A 19,946-nucleotide genomic window follows, 5' to 3' on the forward strand; every position below is an offset into this window, starting at 1 on the left:
AATTGGATTCAGATCACTTCACAACATTCCCTCAAACTTATTAAAGAAAATCCCAAGGTTAATCATTACAAGAGTCGCGTACGTGGCATGAGATGTCCGGACCTGACGACCTCAACCAAAGGCGGTACATGAATTACCATAGAAATAAGATTTTTCCTACTTTTGCATGAAAGTTTAATTGAATGATCTCTCGACATAAATAATTCCATAAAGATAGCATATGAGTATTGACTTTTGATCGTGTGATAGGTCACACAGCTTAAAGTAGATTGAACTTGCAAAAATGGGTTTGACATTGAAATTAATTTGTATAGGGTTATAAAATAAACTCAAATCAGTTTTCTCCTTTTCTGTTGTTGAAGATCGATTGACTACCTTTCCGATCCGTTCCTTTCAATAGAAAACCTATTATGTACATGTACCGTGATCGATTTCCTGTCGGCCTACGGGATAAAATTGTAAATTGGAGGAGGTAAGAGACCCCGAAGTTTTCATCAAGTAGAATAGATTTGTTCAAGAGCATCTCATCCTCAGCCCTCATCCTTCTTTCGTCCTTTCCATAAGCATTTATACGAAAATCTGTTACAAACACTTTTTAAAATGATTTTTCTATATTAAAATTTAAAAATTTAAAGAAAATCGTCTCAGTTTACTAAACCATGTCCTAAACTCTTAAGAGTTCATCATAGACAAATCAAGACCAAATCAGTAAATTACAATTTGAAATTGAATAGGAACCAGTGCAGCCTTGCAGTGCATCTAAGTTCAAATACTGTAGGTATAGGAATCGTCGGGTATATCTGTGTTTTATTTCTTTCGAAAAGGCTTTCGAGTACAATATAGGAAAATGGTAGAAATTCTTAAATACACCCAAATGGATGATAAAGATTTCCACCTTATCGCGTACCTTTACTGGATCAAAAAGCAAACGTTAAGATAGAAGGGTGGACATAGGTTGACATCCTTGTCAGGAGAGGTGTGAGACTGGGGTACATCTTGTTGCTTCTACTATTTAACAAATGCTCCGAAACATATTGGGGGAAGCCCTTGTGTGGAACGATACCGTTTTAATTACAGACAGCCAAGAAGAACTACAAAGCCTACAAGACAAGGTGTAATGAAGATGGTTTAAAACAAAATGCTGCGTCTGTGTTTTTTTAGTTGTTTAATAATTTGCCGTGAGGAGCGGTCAAGACCTCAAGAATTCTACAAGTTACTAGATGCTGCAAAGACTAATTTAATGGATATTAACAAGACACCAATCATGGAATCAAGATTAGAAATAGGAATTAAGACCTCAGATATGGTCCAAGAGACAATAAACCTAGGCTGTTAGTTGAACGTCATGTTAGACCACAGTAAAGAAATAAAATCACGGAGAGAAAAAACATTTAATTTACTAAAAAGAGCAATGTGCAGTGAGATTAAGGATAAGATTAATGAAATCCTACGTCTTCTTAACTCTGTTATACGGTGACGAAGCTTGAACCTTAAAAGAAACCTCTATGCAAAAGCTTGAGCCATTCGAGATGAGGACAGAAGGGTGCTAAAAAATAAGCTGAACAAAAATCATCACTAGCGTGGTGGTGCTCAAAAGGGTAGAAAAAAACAACAAAAAAATAACTTGAGTATGTCAGACATTTTCTATGTCACCCGGGTAAAAATGAACTGCTTGAGATTGTTCTAAAAAGGAAAAATCGAAAGGAGACGAGGTCCTAGTAGGAGAAGAAGTTCATAACTGAAAAACCTGACCGAGTGCGCATTGCGATCGTGATGACCAACGTTAACGGATAACGTACAAGAAGAAAGAGAAAAGCGAACATTTTCAATTTCCTTGTCTTCTGCAGGATAAATCTATGCAGTATTTATTAGCTTTTACAAAGTAAAATAATTCCTGTAATATAAGAGGGGTTACGTCCAATTACCCGTTGGGTCAAACCACATTACAATGTTTTTTCCATATAATTCACTGCTACAAATTTCATGAGTTATGCCGAGTTTCGAACCCAGGACCGCTATATTGGCAAATACTAGTCGGATGCCCTAACCACTCGGCCCTTCTTAGCTTTTAATTTATTTTTAATAGAAAGATCTCGCATCTGTTTCCATATGGTGGAAAACTAATGGTTGAACAACTGAGACACAACGGAAAAATGGAAAAACCCTGATTTTTTCATTTTTATAATCGTGTTCTTTCTTTTTTTTAGATTTTCTATCAAAAAAACACACATAAATTTAACTTATAGCAAAGTATTTTCAATTAGAAAAAATGTATATATTGAAAACGATTAAAAATATGATTTTAATTTTCTACCGTTTTTTAAAGCATAATTTTAACACAAGTCATTAACTCGAAAGGCTTATGGGCTCTTAGCATTAAACACGGTTGCGACATGACCTCACCCAATCATAAATATGTTTTATGGAAAACTGCGCAAGCCAGTTCCGTTACGTACATCCATTAAACGAAAATGTTAATTTTATATTATTTTTTATGTTCTGACAATAAGATAAAATCGATCATTGCTTAAAAACGCCTCGTATTTGTCTATTTTTGACGACCCGTCCGGTTAAAATTAAGCATGAATCTGTCGTACTTACATATGGCCCTTCTTCTTCGAATGAATACTTAATAATAAAAATATTTAACTTATTGCAATGACAAATCTTTAATGTTTGAATAAAAGTTTAATTTGCTTTTTTTAAATATCGTTTCATTGATGAAACTTTGTCCAAAATTAGCGTAACTTTATTGTTTTTTGCGCCATGTCAAGTTCACCAAGAGCAAAATCTTTTGCAAATAGCATTAGAAATCTTTTTAGGACTGTCATGAAACTTAGCAGCCAGGTCGTAAAATAATATAATTGATTGTAAGGCAGGCAGTTTTATTAACAAATGATCTCTGATACGATTACTGATCAGCCTTCATCATTATAATTTTTTTTTTTTAAGAGATCAGAGATAAGCCAATTAGAAAGAAAACAGGAAGTAGTTTTCAAGCTTCTATGAATAACATTAATCGGGACTGTAAAACTTATACATTTTTAATCATTAAATTATATTTTTTAGTCCTGATGGAATAATATATTTGTAGAAAGCTCGATGAACGTAGTGAGTGTTTTCTTTTTAATCGTCCTCAATCCTGATCGTTTAATATATTTTTGATTCATTTCATTCCTGATTTTTTAATATATTACGATTAAGATATTGAAACTCCCTCATAAAAGTAATTTGAAACTAAGTCAAAAGAGTTTACTTGAGGGACCAAGTCAATTTTACAGAACCTTATAAAATTTTGTGCGCGCGCAAGCCCACCATTGACTTTTCACAGTTCATTCATATCATAAGAGTGGATTCACTTTTAGATCAAACTTTAATCCTTGAAAAAGTAAATTCGGCTAGGTTTGAACTTTTGCCCTCGTTTGCCCTCTGCCGATTTCAGCGGTTATAAACACGATTTTTTCGAAACTCTTTGCCGCTTGATGTAAATATTTTGTATCAAAGGGGAAATTGTATGCTGTTCTATTGTTCACAAGAGAGAAAAGTAACAAACTAGTTTTTCAATAAACATAATAATTTTTATAACGGTTTCATCGCACAATGATATTAAATGTTAGGTAATAAAATTATGTGGGCACAAAGGAAGCAATAAAGTATTGGACCGTTTTCTCTTGGCGTACTCCGGGTGAGCAGAGGTCAGCTGAATACAAAAGGTTTTCATAATTGGGCGAAGCTTCTCTAAGGTTAACTTGGTTCCGCCGGGTTTCGCTCTCTCACCTGAATAGAACGGAGGATCAGAATCGGTGTCTGTCCATAAAGTCGGCTCGTGGAGGCGAAGGTCTCGAGACTGACGAGAGCTCCGCCAATATGGCGATGAGCGGGGTCGATATGCTGGTCGGCGAACGCGCAAGTGCATTCCCACCGATCCCTAATATCGCGCGATTCGATCCTCGGGCCACGATAAATTGCGTGTTTGGCACGGTTTTATTTCCCTTCCACGCCCCCCTCGAACTTAACACTTTATATCTAGTTTTAATTCCCCTGGGACGAAGGAAGAAGGACGTCCAGGAGGGACGAAAGAAACACAGTAACGTCGGATATTCCAATGAACATGAACAGCCATAATGTTTTACTGTTTCGGCTAATTGCGTTTTACAAGGGAACATGACAAATATAATCAGACATAACATAAAATAATCGCTTTCAACTTACGGCTAAAACGAAATCAAAGAGAAAAATAGTAAAGAATACTTGAAATCATTGATAATATTACATTGAATTATCAAGCCTTCCTATTAATTTAGAAATCGTGAGATGCGATCTGGTGTGATGTAGGTTTCCGAAAAACATTTTCTTTATCGTGCCAACGTTTCGATCTTTATTGAGATCATCTTCAGGGCCTGGGATTTACAAACATTGTTTAAATATAACAATTACATTTTGTATGTGGAAAAGTGAATTTATACAATGCAAAATATATTTTTTTATATTCAATCAAAGTATTTCTACTCACTCAAAGTGTTTGTCTTCTGTGTAATTGTGCCATTCTTGCGTTTCGTGACGAGATGGCCAGTAAGATTTTGCTATTTTGTGTTAATATACGTTGGATTTTGAACGGGTGGGGAAGGATGTCGGTATAGAAAAGACATTTTTGTATAAGGCGTTTCTTTGAGGTGAAAAGAGCCGACGAAGGGGAAAAATGTGTCCTTCCCCACCCCTTCAAAATCCAACGTATATAAACACAAAATAGTCAAATCTCACTGGCACTCTCGACACAACACGCAAGAATGGCACAATTACACAGAAGACAAACACTTTGAGTGAGTAGAAATACTTTGATTGAATATATAAAAAATATATTTTGCATTGTATAAATTCGCTTTTCCACATACAAAATGTAATTGTTATATGTAAACAATGTTTGTAAATCCCAGGCCCTGAAGATGATCTCAATAAAAATCGAAACGTTGGCACGATAAAGAAAATGTTTTTCTGAAACCTACATCACACCAGACCGCATCTCACAATTTCTAAATAAATATCGATTAACGGTCACTAATCACCACACACCTTCCTATTAAATGAAAATGTTAAACGTTGTTGGTCTTTCACCCCGAAGGGTTGTCAATCTGTCCGGTCTGACCCCTAGGGTCTATACGTCAGGGAGTTTACTATCCTGTTGTGTAGCTCGGTCACTAGTATCCCCCGATAGATGGATGGCCAGATGCCCAGCTAAATATTTTAAAAAAATAGATAAAAATTAAACTGAGTAAAACAATTTTATCAAAAATATTGCTATGTAAACAATAAAGAAAACATTCAATTCAGCACGTAGTATTTGTTGTGGAATATTTTCATTACTCCTCCAACCGTGCCATTCTTAATTCCTGCAAATTCTCTGATCGCTAGGTGACTTTTTACCCCCTTTGACAACTCGTCCCGAAGGTTAGATAGGGTTTGAGTCGGAACTACATGCTGACCACTCAAGTCATTGAATTGAAGCCCGTTCCAAGTAGTCACCAACGGGGGACCTTACATTGTCATCCAGAAAAAGAAGCCTTCGCCAATTAGTGGCATAAAAGGAACAACTTCTGATAATACTCTTCAACGTATCGCGCAATTATCAGGGACCCTCCATGAAGATCAAGTTTGTACGACCTTTCATAGAAATGCCAGCCCAAACCATAACACCAACTTCATAGTTTTCCCGGAGAGAAAATGTTACGTGGATATTTTGCTTTCCTTGGTCTTCTCCAAACCCTCTCTCGGCCATCAGAAAGCCTCAAATAAAACCTTAGCTCAACCGAAAACATATGAAGTCCAATCTTCGGCCATCAGAACGCCTCAAATAAAACCTTAGCTCATCCGAAAACATATGAAGTCCAATCTTGCTCAGACCAATTGATGTGATTTTTTGCGAAACTAAATCGAGATGTTCTGTGTCTTGTCAGACTTTCTTGACCAATGGCAGCCCTTCTCGCACAATCCAGCTTCTGAAAGTTTTCGCCTTCGTAATCAACATTTCTAATTTGTTGAAGTCGTTTGATCTTAACAGCAGTAGAATATCGATTGCGGATGTGACTCCATGGCGGCCTGATCCGTGCCTTCTTGAGAAACTTCCAGTATCTTGGTAATGACGGAAGATCCTTCGGACACCTGTGAAACCTGGCTTATGGGCGATCATTACATAAATTAAGAACTACTGTTAATATTAAGAACCATGGAAAAATATTAGGTTAAAGCAGAATAAATAGGAAAAAGAACACTCGGATTAGAGCCCAAATGAGTTAGTCGAAAATTGCAAGCATATTGAAAACTAAGTTGAAATAAGCAAGCCACCTAATGATATGACTGTGTAGGTCGACAAAGAGAGAGGAGGAGGAGACAATGCCATTCGACCTACTGGTACGATATGAGGAATTATGGTGGTGCCTGGCCCATGATAGAATAGAAACTTATGACTTCAATTCAATGTTTTGTTCAAGGAATAGTTCAACCCGCCTATCATCTCTCATATCTATGAAAAAAATATGTAAACATAATAAACAAATCATATTGGTTATCTTTCATTTTTATTTGATTATTTATATTTATGTTTTGCCACTGTAATAATTCTGTGTGGTGATTAGTGACCGTTAGTCGATGATTATTCGGAAATCGTGAGATGCGGTCTGGTGTGATGTAGGTTTCAGAAAAACATTTTCTTTATCGTGACAACGTTTCGATCTTTATTGAGATCATCTTCAGGGCCTGGGATTTGCAAACATTGTTTAAATTACTACAAATACATACATGCAAAAATTATTAATTACTTATTTCTTATCAAAACCATTTTATGTATAAACTACAAGTTGACCACACAATGGTTCAAGTTTGGGGATGGTACATTGTACTACTATTGACTCACTAACTCAACCCCCCACACCACACAAGGTCACGGTCACTTCAATATCATAAACCTATTTCGCTTATACTTTCATTCCTTTTTTCTTTCTTTTTTTAATTTGTTGTGACGATGTAACAAATTGGAACTTTTGTTGAATTTAAAGCACGTTTTTCTATATTGAATCGTTGATTTCGCTTTGATTTTGACGCTGGCTCATCTATTTATTAATTTTATTCGCTTATTGTTCACATTTTAAAACGATTAAAATAAACAAATACACTTGATGAGTCAAACGTTAAGTTTTAACTAAAGTTTTATCACTAAGCTCTCCAGGCTGTTGTGTCGAGTCGTCACATTTTACTTTCAAATGTCCCCTGAGGTGTATCTTGCATAAAAATAATGCTAAGAATTAAATTAAACTCACCCAGATTTTAAACCAGGAACACGCTGATAAACGGATATACAGTCGAAAACAGCGATTTACCAACTACTCACAACTGTGTAAATTGAGCTTTTTTACTGTTCAGGGAGGGATCTTATCGCTCGGGAAACGTCCAATGAGCCTTATCAAGGTTTTTTTCCTTCGGTTTTGTATAGAAAACAAAATTAAATTTCTATTGTAACTAAGTTAGAGCGTAATCGATTTTATTCTGATTTTCCTAGATAATTACTTTCCAGATATAAAGTAAGAAAACTTAATTAAACAACACTTTTTGAAAGTAACGAAATAAAAGTTCTCACTGGATGATAAATTTAAAAAACAAATAACGAGAAAAAGATCAAAGCATTAAAGTTTCTTCTTATTTATTAACTTTCTGGTTTAATTCTTCCTTTTTGTCATATTCCGCTGGAACGAAAAAACACATTTACATTAAATAAATGTAAAAAAGGCATCGGTCCCTGGACGGAGTCTAGAAGGTCAAAGGTCAAACTTACCAGGTTGCGCATAGGTCATACCAAGATCACACTTCTAATGGGGTACCCGTTGGGTGAAGAGCTTATCACGGTAGAGGATAAATATTTTTAATTGAATATAGATTTTGTACTTTCATGTATGTGACGTATGTAATTTATTGGAACAAATTTATTTATCCCCAAATACCCTTCAAAGGTCTAAGGCTGCCAGTTCCTATATCCGTTTCCGGACTTACACAGGATGGTCGTGCAACCATATACCCCTGAAGGCCCAACCCTCACGTCACCAGACTTCAGCCATGGCTGCAGCCGTTCCCAGGATGGACCACGGGGAGGTGCCTGGTCGGGATCTGACGTGAGGGTCGCACCTTAAAAATATCTTACGTGCTAATGAGGGGTGCCCAATCCCCAAATACCCTGACGAATATCAAGAACTTTGGGTGAGTGTAAATGATGTATGCTATGAGTATGTAAATTATTAGCGTGAATGGAAACGTTTATCCCAAATTACCCCGACGAATATCAAGAACTTTGGGTGAGTGTAAATGATGTATGCTGTGAGTATGTAACTTATTAGATTGAATGGCAGAGTTTATCCCCATTTACCCTGAAGAATCGAATACTCTGTGGGAGAGTGAACAAAGTCTGGTGTGTGTGAATGTAATACATTAGGTAAGGTATTGGTTGTGATAAAAAGGTCAGTGACACGAGCTGGATTCGAACCCACGACTTTCGACTAAATACGCCGCTGCTCTACCTCTTGAGCTATCGTGACTGGGATCCACTCGGACACCAACTTCCCATCTCAACCCCACCTTTTGGATTTTCCCTCCTTTTGACGCGACTAAAACGCAAGAAAGATAAGAAATGAAATGCAAAGCTAAGAAACAAAGAGAGGACTGGCGTTGACTAATGTAGACTAAAATATAAAAGTTGTTAAACCTAATTGTCAAATCAATATTTCAACCTAGAAAAAGAAAAACAGAAAAAGTTATTGGATGGTAAACAATCATATACATACTACATATTTATATAGTTAATGCTACATAAACCGACCAAGCGCATATTTTAGAGGTTCACTCTCCCCCCTCCCCAAATATCTAAATATTTATTTCTTATTTTTTTAATTAAACTTCATCCCTTTTTGTAAATACAATTTTAAAAAACCTTTTCCCGTAAATATCTTAAAATATTTTCTTCATAAGTGGAAGAATGTCCAGTCTAATCAAAGTAATTGAGTGCTATTATTATATCGCTTATTCAATAATAGTAGTAAAATGTTTTTAATAGAAGAAACATAATAAATCTTTAGTAAACACATTTTCAAAAACCAAATGGTGGTTGAAACGTCAAATGGGCCAGTAACACCTCTTATACATTACAAGGCCTCTCCTTGCAGTGTCCGACGTGACGTAACACGGGCAAGCAGCTCAGTGACTCTGCCCGACGTGACTTACAAGGGGCAGTATCACCTTACCATGAGATAGTACATACTACATAGATAGCTCCCTGTACTCTGACCGATGTGGGGAAAGATAGTCCAGTAGCACCTTCGCATGAGCTAGCATCTTCGTGCACTCTGTCCGACGTGAATTTACACGGGGCAGTATTTCAGTATTACAAGTATCGGCCACTTTTTCACTTACAAGAATCAAGATATGGTCTTGAAGAAGAAAGCAAATTTAGTTGCCCAAACTTTCGACCTATATTAAGCTCATCATCGAGCAAAACAACCTTAAATTTGTCTACAGATTTACATGTTTAAGTTTTTACAGGCGAACTCAAATTTTCCTGAAGACCGATTCAGTCCTACAATTGCCAAGGACTGTAATAGTATTGATTGTGAATAGTATTTGATTTCTTCTTCAAGACTAAATCAAATTGATCCAGAGTGTTCGTATGGGGGAGTATCACCTTCGCGTAGGAAAGTAGTTTCCTGTACTCCTTCCGACGTGACGTCACAAGGTCCAGTAGCACCACCACATGGGCTAGCATCTTCATGCATTCTGTCCGACGTGAATTTACATGGGGCAGTATCACCTTCACATGGGCTAGTAGCTCCCTGCACTTTGTCTGGCGTGACGTCACATTGATCAGTAGCACCTTCGCATGGATTACTTTGCATAGCTCCTTTCATAAGTTTAAGCTAGTCGTCAGGTGTGCCAGGAGCTCCTTGTGCTAGTAACACCTGGGCCAGAACCGACCTTTTCTCACCACTACCACTGTTCACACAAAAGTAGATAGCTCTGTGGGAGGATAGCTATGTATGTGTGAACTCCAGACAGGATACAGATGTACACACATGTGAGTGAAGGGAAGACCATCCGGTTGGTTAACACTCATATACATTGGTCGACATAGTTTGAAGAACCCGATATAATATCTAATCTAGAGTAATTATGCCACATAGTCAATTGGTGTCTTTTTATGAGAGAATAGCTTCTAAAACATTTGTTAGTGGATAATTTGAAATAGTGAATTTGGCAGGAATTTAATAGTGATACCAAAGGGGAAATATTATTTGTGTGAAAAAAATTGAAGTTTGAGAATGTACTGAATTTGCTTCTGCATTTCTGAATGATGCTGCTATCTGGAAATTGAACACATAACTTGAACCAACAGCTTGCTTGTTGTCACATATGGGAACATGAGCTCTACAAGAGATTATTAATAAAATGGATGTTCTGTCTGCCTAATTATACACCTACATGCTTTTTATAATTGGAAAGAATACTATGTTCACTTTCAGTCTAAACCTGCCTTCTTTTATGTATTAATCTTGTCAAATCATTTAAGAGGCAGATTAACCTACCCAGTAAACAGAGAAATTATTTATTCATTCCCAAAATAGGACAGTCATCAAATAACAAATGAAAATACTTTTTAAAAACTAGATATAAAAGTAAATTTATATTTAATATAATTAAAGACTGTACTAATGGCCAACTTGCCCTGCTGAAGGAATTATCCAGCAATAAGTTAATCGTTTGCACACATTGGAATGTAAGAGAATAGATCTCCATTATCTGATGAGTCATTGAGAAGATAACCCATAACTAGTTTAGGAAAAGGCACATAAAGAGGTTAAAGTTTCTTGAGTCCCAATAAAGAACATTAAAACGAAAGGTGGAGGCCACCTTAGGAGCATCCATTAAGAACTCTTCAGCAAACAGTGAGTGAACCAAATTTACACAGGTTTAAAATATCCACATCGGCTTTAAGTTTATTGTAATTAGACAAGTCTTCCTCCTGAAGACAGATAGGTTTACACACTAAATATTGCCTGCTTTAGTTGAACTTTTGCAAGCCTATCCAACTCACATTGATAGGCAGGAAACCAAATAAGTTGGCATACTTCAAAAGGCTTCTAACAAGGGGCTGATAAAGGAGTTTGACTGTGAAAAGATTGTTGACTCTGCAGTCATTCGATTAATAAAACCAACATTCCGTAGGCATTTTTCGTGATGGCTTCAAAGTGGTCTCAGAAGTGAAAATAACACCGAGGTTAGAAATTAAGGTGACTTCCTCAATGACAGTATAGCGAAAGTTAATATTGGAATTTGTAGCCTTATTCTTGGAGAAGCAGATAAATTTACACTTTTCACCATAACGTCCAACTTGTTTCATCGCCACCATTTCTAAATGCAGTCAGGCCCTCTTGAAGAAGACTACAATCACTCCGACAATCAGGCAAAAAAGCAGCACTAATTGACTTCTTAATAACCCTAGTAACATCATTGAAGATCAAAAATAAAATTGGCCTGGTGTGTAAGTCCTTAGGAAAATCTGATGTATTAACCAAGAATGACACAACCAGACTGGTAAGAGATGACCAATCCCACAGGCTTATAGCTTTTCAACAAGAATATGTGTATACACCCTGTCAAACACTTTTGAGATATAAAAGTACATAACATTATTGCCAGATTCAATAGAATTTGAAATAGTCTTTATATAACAAGCTCATGCTTGACAAATCCATGCTGATCAATAAACAACAAATTACTTCTAAACTCAGGAACAAACGAGTCCTTGATCTAAATGCTGTTTCCGATTTGTTTCTGAATGACCAATCCTCAACTATTATAGGGTGCAGTTTTTAAATAAAAAGTCCCTCACAGAGAATTTTTTTATTTAATCAGTTATTAATTGGGCTAATCTGGCCCTATTTATAAAATGGCAAGGCTAAAATAATTTAAGCTACAGCTAACATAGTCATACTTTTTATTTATTTATTCAGGAAAATTCTACTGTGCCTACAACTGACTTGAACAATAAATATTGCCTACACTGGCTGAATTTGGTCACCATCGATAGAATTGAATTTAACAACTTGTAAGAAGCTTTGTGGTAATATTTCTATTGCAAAACCAGAATAATCGGTTCAATAGTAATTGAGACAAAATTGTTTTATTCAATTAATTTAACTTTGCTTAATAAAATGTACTGTAATAACCAACAGCCAAGCAAAAAAGAAATCCACTGCATATAAAAATATATAATTTTCTTTTTTTTTTACAAATTATTTATATAAATTTTTCAAAAACCTAAATTTTGGATTGTATCGATATCATTGTAATGTCCATTACATTTGTACCTGTGTGACCAATTTTAATTTGGTCTTCACCATTGTTCAGTTTGCTGAAAAAAGTATAACTATCATTGTTTGCTATATGGTTGGTAAAATGCAAACCCTGGTCTTCTGCACATTGGGTTTGACCTATGTAACCGAGCGCTCCTGCGGCATCTGTCGGGCCGTCCAAACCGTCCGTCCCACCACAGAGGATAACGATATTGAAAAGTTGAAGGACATGATTCGTTTTGGCCAGCTCATCGACTGCAGTCGAAAATCTCAACGCGAGCTCCTGATTTCTCCCTCCTTTTCCATTGCCTTTGATTTCCACTGACGTTTCACCCCCAAACAAAAGAAGTAGTTTATTCGTCGGCTCGGAGTACAGTTTCTCTGCTAACTCTGAAACTGTATCACTTGAGATAAACAGCCCTGTATCCAGTTTCTCCATTTCACATAAGAAAGTATCTTTGTTGACAATTTTCGTCAAAGCTTGACAGATAAGGCTGGAGAATTTGGCTAAAAGAAGAGAAACCGTCTCCACTTTACCCTGCAAGCTGTTAGTAAGAACCTGCGTCACGTATCCATCCTTAACTGTCATCTCTTTCGCTGCTGTTAAAGCTAGACTATTATTTCCGATTATGTAATTTCTCGTATTGATGAAATAGTCTTCTTTATCTTCTGGGTCTTCTTTCGTCAATACTTCAATTACTGAATTTGGAATTTTATCAAATAACTCATATTTTTTTAGAATCTCAATCGAAGTGTATTTTGAGGAAATATCTTTAACTGTGGGACCACTTGCAATAGAGTCAAGCGGATCACCAACGATATCAGATAATATCAATGATATGACTTGAGCTGGATAAGCGAGCTTGGCCAACTTACCGCCCTTGACAAGTGACAATTTCCTTCTCACTGCGTTCAATTCCACAATCGGCGCCCCTCTTTTTTGCAACAAATTAGTTAGTTCTAGTTTCTCTTTGAGCGTCACTGGAGGTATTGGGTACGGCAGCAATGCCGACCCACCGCCTGTTATCATAATAATCAGATTGTCGTTTTCACTCAAAGATGTCACCAATTTTACAATGTTCTTGGCAGCTTTTTCAGCCTTCTCATCTGGTATGTTATTCTTCGCTCCTTCGAACACGTCTATATTACCCCTGAGCGAGTGAGAGGTGCCTTCCGGTATGCTCAGCATCCCTTTTTGAAGATGTCCCTCCAACGCTACGCAAGCCGCTGCAGCCATGTCCACCACACCCTTGCCAAAGCCGACAAGGTAGCAGTTTCGCATAAGTTTGTAATTGATACCGCGTACTATCAGCTCTCCGTTCTGGACCAGCAGTTCGTTTGAAACCAGCGTCTTGGGATTGACAGAACTGATACAGTGATTAAAAACAGTCCTCAGATAATTCTTCACCTCTTTCAGTTGGCTCAGCACTTTCACAGCTTCCATTGTTCCTTCGACAGTCACAACAATTACGTTATCAATTATAACTAACAACGTTTTTAACGTCGGACGGGATCTTTAGAAAGCTCACTTGTAAAGATAAGAGGAACAGAATTTCGTCATCTTCAATTAGGCCAGATGATTAATTATCGAAATCCAAAATCTACTCACGCGACAGTCATAAGGTACTATTAAATGTTAGCTTTCTTCTCTGACCTCGTCACACTCCTGAACTACAAATTAGCCAATCGGACAGACAATAAAATAAACTTGGAAGTTTAATAACACTTCCCCTAATATTTATTTTGAATAATATATACTGAGACAAAGAGAACCATGGTCAACAACCAAGTAAAACGTCAATACAGTATACACGTACGTGCGTCGCCCTCTAGGCTCTGTTCTCTGAAACTAGAGACGATTCAACTGATAAATGCAGAGTGCGGTCACAAAGGTGATGACTGTTGACAGTCACAAGTAAAAAGCGCTTTTTAACTTTAGCCACTTCTTGGGTCAATTAAATTTTCTATGACAGATTTGAGATTCGAATAAATTCTAAATTTTTTTGCAAAGCAAAAATCAAATTCCATCAGCACTAGCCCATAGTTATTACCTATTAACATACACGCAAAGAAAAAAATAACTTACTCCCGTATGTATTTGTTTATATTCCATAATAACTAGGTATAAACATTAAAAGTCCTCTTAAAACATAAACACAACATTAATAACTTCTTGATTACCTTGGTAGTGTTACTAATTCTTTTAGCTCTCTTAAAATCAAAAATAAAGAAAATCAGTTAATTATCATTTCTAGAGCCAACTTGTCGAGTGACTTAAAAGATTTTTAATTTTTTTTCTTTAGAGAAACACTAAAATTTGAGTAGGGATAAAACAGGCGGCCACAAGGCCTTTTGAACTTCGACCTAAGCATATCTATTGTGCGCCTCTATCTTTATAACTCATTGGCCAGTTTAAGGTAACTGTTCATCAACCATCATAGCTTCGCTTCTTAGTGCAAGATCTTGCTTGCGGTTTTTCCTCTCCTAGTTGCAAGAATGTCCTACGTCACAAAATTATAAAACGTGTTCTGCAGTCTTCTCTTCTTCGTGGCGGTATCTGCTGTATTTCTTCTGTTTGTACTCCTATCCGATGTATGTGCCTTCTTTGGCAGCAGTGCCCTAAAGGCAAATTTCCACTGGTACACAGACGGCTCAAAGGGTAACTTCCCTATAGGCCTAGGCAAAGTCCTACCATCAACCCTGGTGCCTAGGGGTAACCCATGATGGAGGCAACTTCCCCCTTCCCTTTCCTTCCTTTCCTATCCTTTTTTCCCGTCAATCCCCCCTTGCGGTGGCAAAAAGGGTAACGGGTGAGAACAGTAGGGGGGTAGTAACAGTAGGGCCCAACCCCCGGGTGGGCGATCAGTCCCACCTTAAAAATAATACTGAACCACGGGAGGGGGCAATTCCAAGTAGCCCCCAATTGAGGTTGGACTCGTGGTGGTCGTGGTTTGAAACTAACTTGCGTCTTAGCTGAAGGGCGCCGGCCAACCGGAGCCGAAGGTAAAGCTACCCTTATCTACCTCTCCGGGGGGTGGCTGAAAGTGGAAGCACGGCGTCTGGTAAGCCCGAAAGGGTAGGTACGGTCGAAAAACAAACCCCCAAGCCAGGAATGAATTGGGGGAAAGATGGGAAAACTGGTACACAGACGGCTCAAAAACCGACAAGGGTACAGGAGCGACAATCGTCGAAGACGGAACTGACTTTAAACTTAGGTAAATACGCTACAGTCTGAAATCACAGCAATTGAACACTGCGCTAGAGAAATAAAAAGGGTAGGAATTTGCTATTTTTCTGACAATCAGTCGACACTTCTTAGCCCTAGCGAGGTAAAGGCAAAAAGTGCATGGAATTGTATGGGAGCCTTGGTAGAATGTCAATGAAACCAACGACCTGATCCGGCATGGGTTCCTGGGCATTCGGAACAGAGGCAATAAGAAAGTGAACATGTTGGCTAAAAAAGGAGCCAATTCTGAATGTCAATTCTCCAGGTCCCGAACCCTACTGTGGCCTAGCATCTTACCAAAAAAAGGACACATCCAAAAACGGATTCTTAATTAGTACAAAGCGCAGTGAAACAATACCCCAGGAATGAGGCACGCGAAAAATCATCCGCAAGAATTACAAAGGAATTACTGGAGGGCAACCGTGACCGAACCAGGATTTTATGGGGCTCTAGGTGTTCCTTTTAAGTAGTAGCATCGATTGGCATGCCTATGGCATCTGCCTGAATCTCCTCCCTCAGTTTCCATTGTTTGTTTACATGGGCTATCCTTGAAGATGGTTATCCATTTATGAGTCTGTGACCAGCTGCTCTGTCTTCTCCTTGGATTAAAATATGGAGTGGTGGGAAGTTCTCTGGGAAGATCTCCAAGGCAGGAGTTGCATGAACAAATCGCCCAGAGCCAACTCCAAGATCACAAACACAATTGAAAAAGGAAGAGATAATCTAATCTTGTACAATCCTACTCTAATATTGTTAGATAATTAATTATTGCAAGATACTCTTACTAAATTTATTAATATTCTTGGGCGTTTGTCTTCACCAAATGTTTAACCATATTTTATATTTAGTATAAGTTCACAACTGTAATGTGCTTTGCTCAATAAAGTTTAAAAAGACGAAAATTTAAATTTAAAATTTGGATTTGAAAATAATTTAAAATACATATATATGATCTGATATGATTTCTTGTTTTTATAAATTGCCGATAATTCTTTATTGTTAATAAAGAGGAAACTCCCCTCGAAGGCCGTTCGAAAATAATATATTCTCCATTTAGTTACATTATTTTATTCTTGATTTAATGAAATTTGTAATAACAAAATGCCTTTTTTCTACTGGCTAGTCAGTAGTAAATAGAGATTTGTTTGTTCAGTGCAAATATGCTTTAGTTTTACACAACACGAGGTGATTAATAGGTGACCTCATGGACTGGCGCCATGATACATTTATGTATCGTTCGATTATGTATTGTGAGAAATGTAATGTCAGTCGTATATTATTTATAATGCTATTGAAATATTTACATTTCCTTGTGCAATGGGTGTTCTATGCGGCCGAGTATATGCTGTATGTTTTCTTTCAGAGTTTGAAACGTGTTGACGTTTTCTTCTTGCACACTATCGAGTTGGAGGTTCTTTCTGCATCTTTTTTGATATACTTTCGAACGGTATTCTAGACAGGAGTCGTCCGACATCGTCATCTCTTTGTGCACTTTTACCGCGGCTTCTCCCTTTTTACTCGCACGTTCCTTTGCACCTTTAGACCTGAACTCGCCGAGAGCCTCCAGGAGTAGTTTTTCCAGGCACTCCAGGTCTTTGGGGACACTCGAAGCCTTCCTCTCGTATACATTCCTCTTGTTGCGTCTGATTGAATCTTCTGAAAAAAGTAGCGATAGAGAACGGCACAAATCCGGCCGAACACCCAAAGCCACTTCAACGGTCTTTTTCAGCTCGTTGAAAGATTTTGGAACTTTTTTCGCCCCATCCACGCTCATGTTTGCCAGCTGACTCGGTTTCGAAACGATTTTGAGTTCTGTTTGTGTTGATTTTGACGTTTTCTCTGTCCCCTCGGCTTGGATCGGCGGGTAATAAGCATGCACTTCGATTATATTTTCCGAAAGTATTTTTCTGCTTAGGCTCAATTTTTTACGGAAAAAGCTTTCATCGCTTGACCTGGTTTGAAAAGAAACCCCTTTCCCGTTCATTTCCTCGCAGCCGCAACCCATGAACCCATGATTGGTCAAGTTCATTTCCTCTCTTCAAAACATAATTGCCGCTTTTTTTTCTTCCCTCTAATTCATGATTTAAACTGGATCCATAATACTTTTTACTCCGTAAACACTTTGAAATAGATCGTCAATTTTTAAAAACTGCGATGTCTCGCCGACGTCCAATTTCTTCAAATAACTTGTATTTGCTCGTTTAAAATTTAACTTACATTCTTTTTTACAGTAAAAAACACAAACAAGCAATTTCTAGAGTTAAGTCGAAGATCCTCAGTCGGATGAAGCCGAGCAAAAAATAAATATCAAACCATAGTTTAATCACAATATTCTATTCCGTTTAGAAACCTCTAAAGAAAATATAGCCGAGGAGGTAATAATACAATGCCAAATGAATAACCGACTATGGTATTCTGATGATTTTGCAAATAATAAAGTAAATGCGAATGAAAATAATGACTCTAAGCAGTTATACAAGCTCAATTCTTATCAGTTCGAAACCGGAAGAATAAACTGAACGTTCAACTATACTGAGCCAGCAGTTCAGTTTTTCGTCCGGTTTTCTTTTTTGTGTATAACCATTATTTTGTTTTTACCCTATAAATATTCGTACATATTACAAATGTGATTAAAACAACGTTTTTTGTTGAACCGGCACACGGGCACTTTGGGTTATTCAAACAAAAAACCCGCGAGTGAAGACGGACCCAGTAGTGCCCGTGTGCCGGTTCAACATGAGTTCACCAACTCGCAGATCAAGCCCCATCATCTACTACGTTCTTTTACGCGGTTATTGACTGGGAGTTTTGGTGGCCATAATAAGGGGCCGTGTTGCTCTGTGGTGAACAGACGATGGATGAGGCCGGGACCGGGGGTGCCGTTGGTAGTGGTCCGTGACCGAGAGTCGTTGGCTAAGGTCCATGGCCGAGTATAGGTAATGCTGCAGAGGTTGAAGGTCTAGGGCAGCAGGTAGCCGAGTGCAGCAACTGATCAGTAAGTAGCCAAGTCGGCTGTTGAGAAGGCGAGTTCGAGGCATTTACGATTATACCAAGGTATTTAACCTCATCTATTTTTTAATTGGTTGGCCACATTGCTATGAATGTTCCTCACGCTCATGTATTTTAAAATAAAACTCAACGATTTCTCCCTTTCGTATTCATCAAATCGTGTCATCATCAATTGTTGGCAACTTTTATGCCAAAGTCGCCGCATGAATCCGGTAATTTCTTTTTAGAGTTGATGCTTTTGGTTTGCGAGTCTGTGGACTCATGCTGAACCGACATTGGGTCCGTCTTTACCCGTTTCGGCATTGCGCCATCTTCAGTGAGAAACTGAACAGTTCAACAGTTTGAACAGTCACTGGTCACTGAGAAAACATCCCCACCATGGGTATATCCAAAGATGAACACATTTTTAACATACGAAATGAAGAGGAAGAAACTGCCGATGGAGACGTAACCTAAAACCATGAAAAATATAACCCAACTACACGGGTGCCAGAGCCCAACGTATTTTGAGTAAAGAACAAACAGACTAGTCAGAGGAGGACTGCACGGTCAAATTTTGTCAAAAGATTCGAGGACGCCCCAGAACATACAATCAGAATAACAAGATTAAACATAGTATCTTCTATCTCAGAAGGGCTTTTCACAAAGCAAAACGAGAAATGGATAAGAGCAGGAAATACAAGATAAAAAAGTAATGATAGGGCTCAACGTAGGACAATGTCGTCTGAGAAAACTCCTGAAAAATTAGGGGAAAATATAACCGAACAATATTATAGGTAATTATTCGGAAATCGTGAGATGAGGTCTGTTGAGACGTAGGTTTTAGAAAAAACATTTTCTTTATCGTGCCGACGTTTCGACCTTTATTGAGATCATCTTCAGGGCCCAAAGTGTTTGTTTTCTGCGTAATTGTGCCATTCTTGTGTGTCGTGTTGAGAGTGCGGAAATATATATACCAACCTACATCGTCTGTAATAATAAGGGTAAGTATCGATGTAACTTAAACTAGATTTTAGTGTCACAACCAGTTATCTCATGCACGTGCTAATAAGGATTTAATCAATATTGACGAAACCCTGCAAAGTCAATATTACTGTCAGTGACATCTTTCTTTTTTAAGTATCGATGCCCATGGAAATTGAATTCCATCAAACATCACCACCACATATGACAATTGTCCGATACGGTTTTTTGCCATAGCTGTCCCCAAATGTAAAAGTTCCGTCGCTAATTCCAATCATTTACAACACGGCTTGACCCTCAGGCCTGGAGGGAATAGATGTGGCAATTGGTCTACCCCGGCCTCCGCAGAACAGTTGGGAGGGGCA

The 19,946-nt window shown here is 37.8% G+C and overlaps 2 protein-coding genes across 6 annotated transcripts in view; both read right to left on the reverse strand.

The window, feature by feature from the left end:
• Positions 1-7,414, reverse strand: part of LOC106670255 (synaptotagmin 1) — a 33,054-nt gene extending 25,640 nt beyond the window's left edge. The window contains exon 1 of one of the 5 annotated variants that reach the window (XM_014400428.2): positions 7,311-7,414. The gene's annotated coding sequence lies outside the window, so the exon portion shown is untranslated. Of the gene's footprint in view, positions 1-3,777; positions 3,897-7,310 lie in introns of those variants that run through there. The other 4 variants (XM_014400431.2, XM_014400430.2, XM_014400429.2 and 1 more) reach the window with 4 other exon arrangements.
• Positions 7,415-11,916: 4,502 nt separating this feature from the next.
• LOC106670282 (glycerate kinase) lies at positions 11,917-14,203 on the reverse strand. Its single transcript, XM_014400468.2, has one exon. It carries the CDS (start codon positions 13,825-13,827, stop codon positions 12,349-12,351), a length of 1,479 nt encoding a protein of 492 aa, XP_014255954.1. The 5' UTR covers positions 13,828-14,203; the 3' UTR covers positions 11,917-12,348.
• Positions 14,204-19,946: the final 5,743 nt, after the last annotated feature.

The sequence above is a fragment of the Cimex lectularius genome, unplaced genomic scaffold (assembly GCF_000648675.2).
Source record: "Cimex lectularius strain Harlan isolate CLEC.00 unplaced genomic scaffold, Clec_2.1 scaffold94, whole genome shotgun sequence".
Taxonomy (NCBI): domain Eukaryota; kingdom Metazoa; phylum Arthropoda; class Insecta; order Hemiptera; family Cimicidae; genus Cimex; species Cimex lectularius.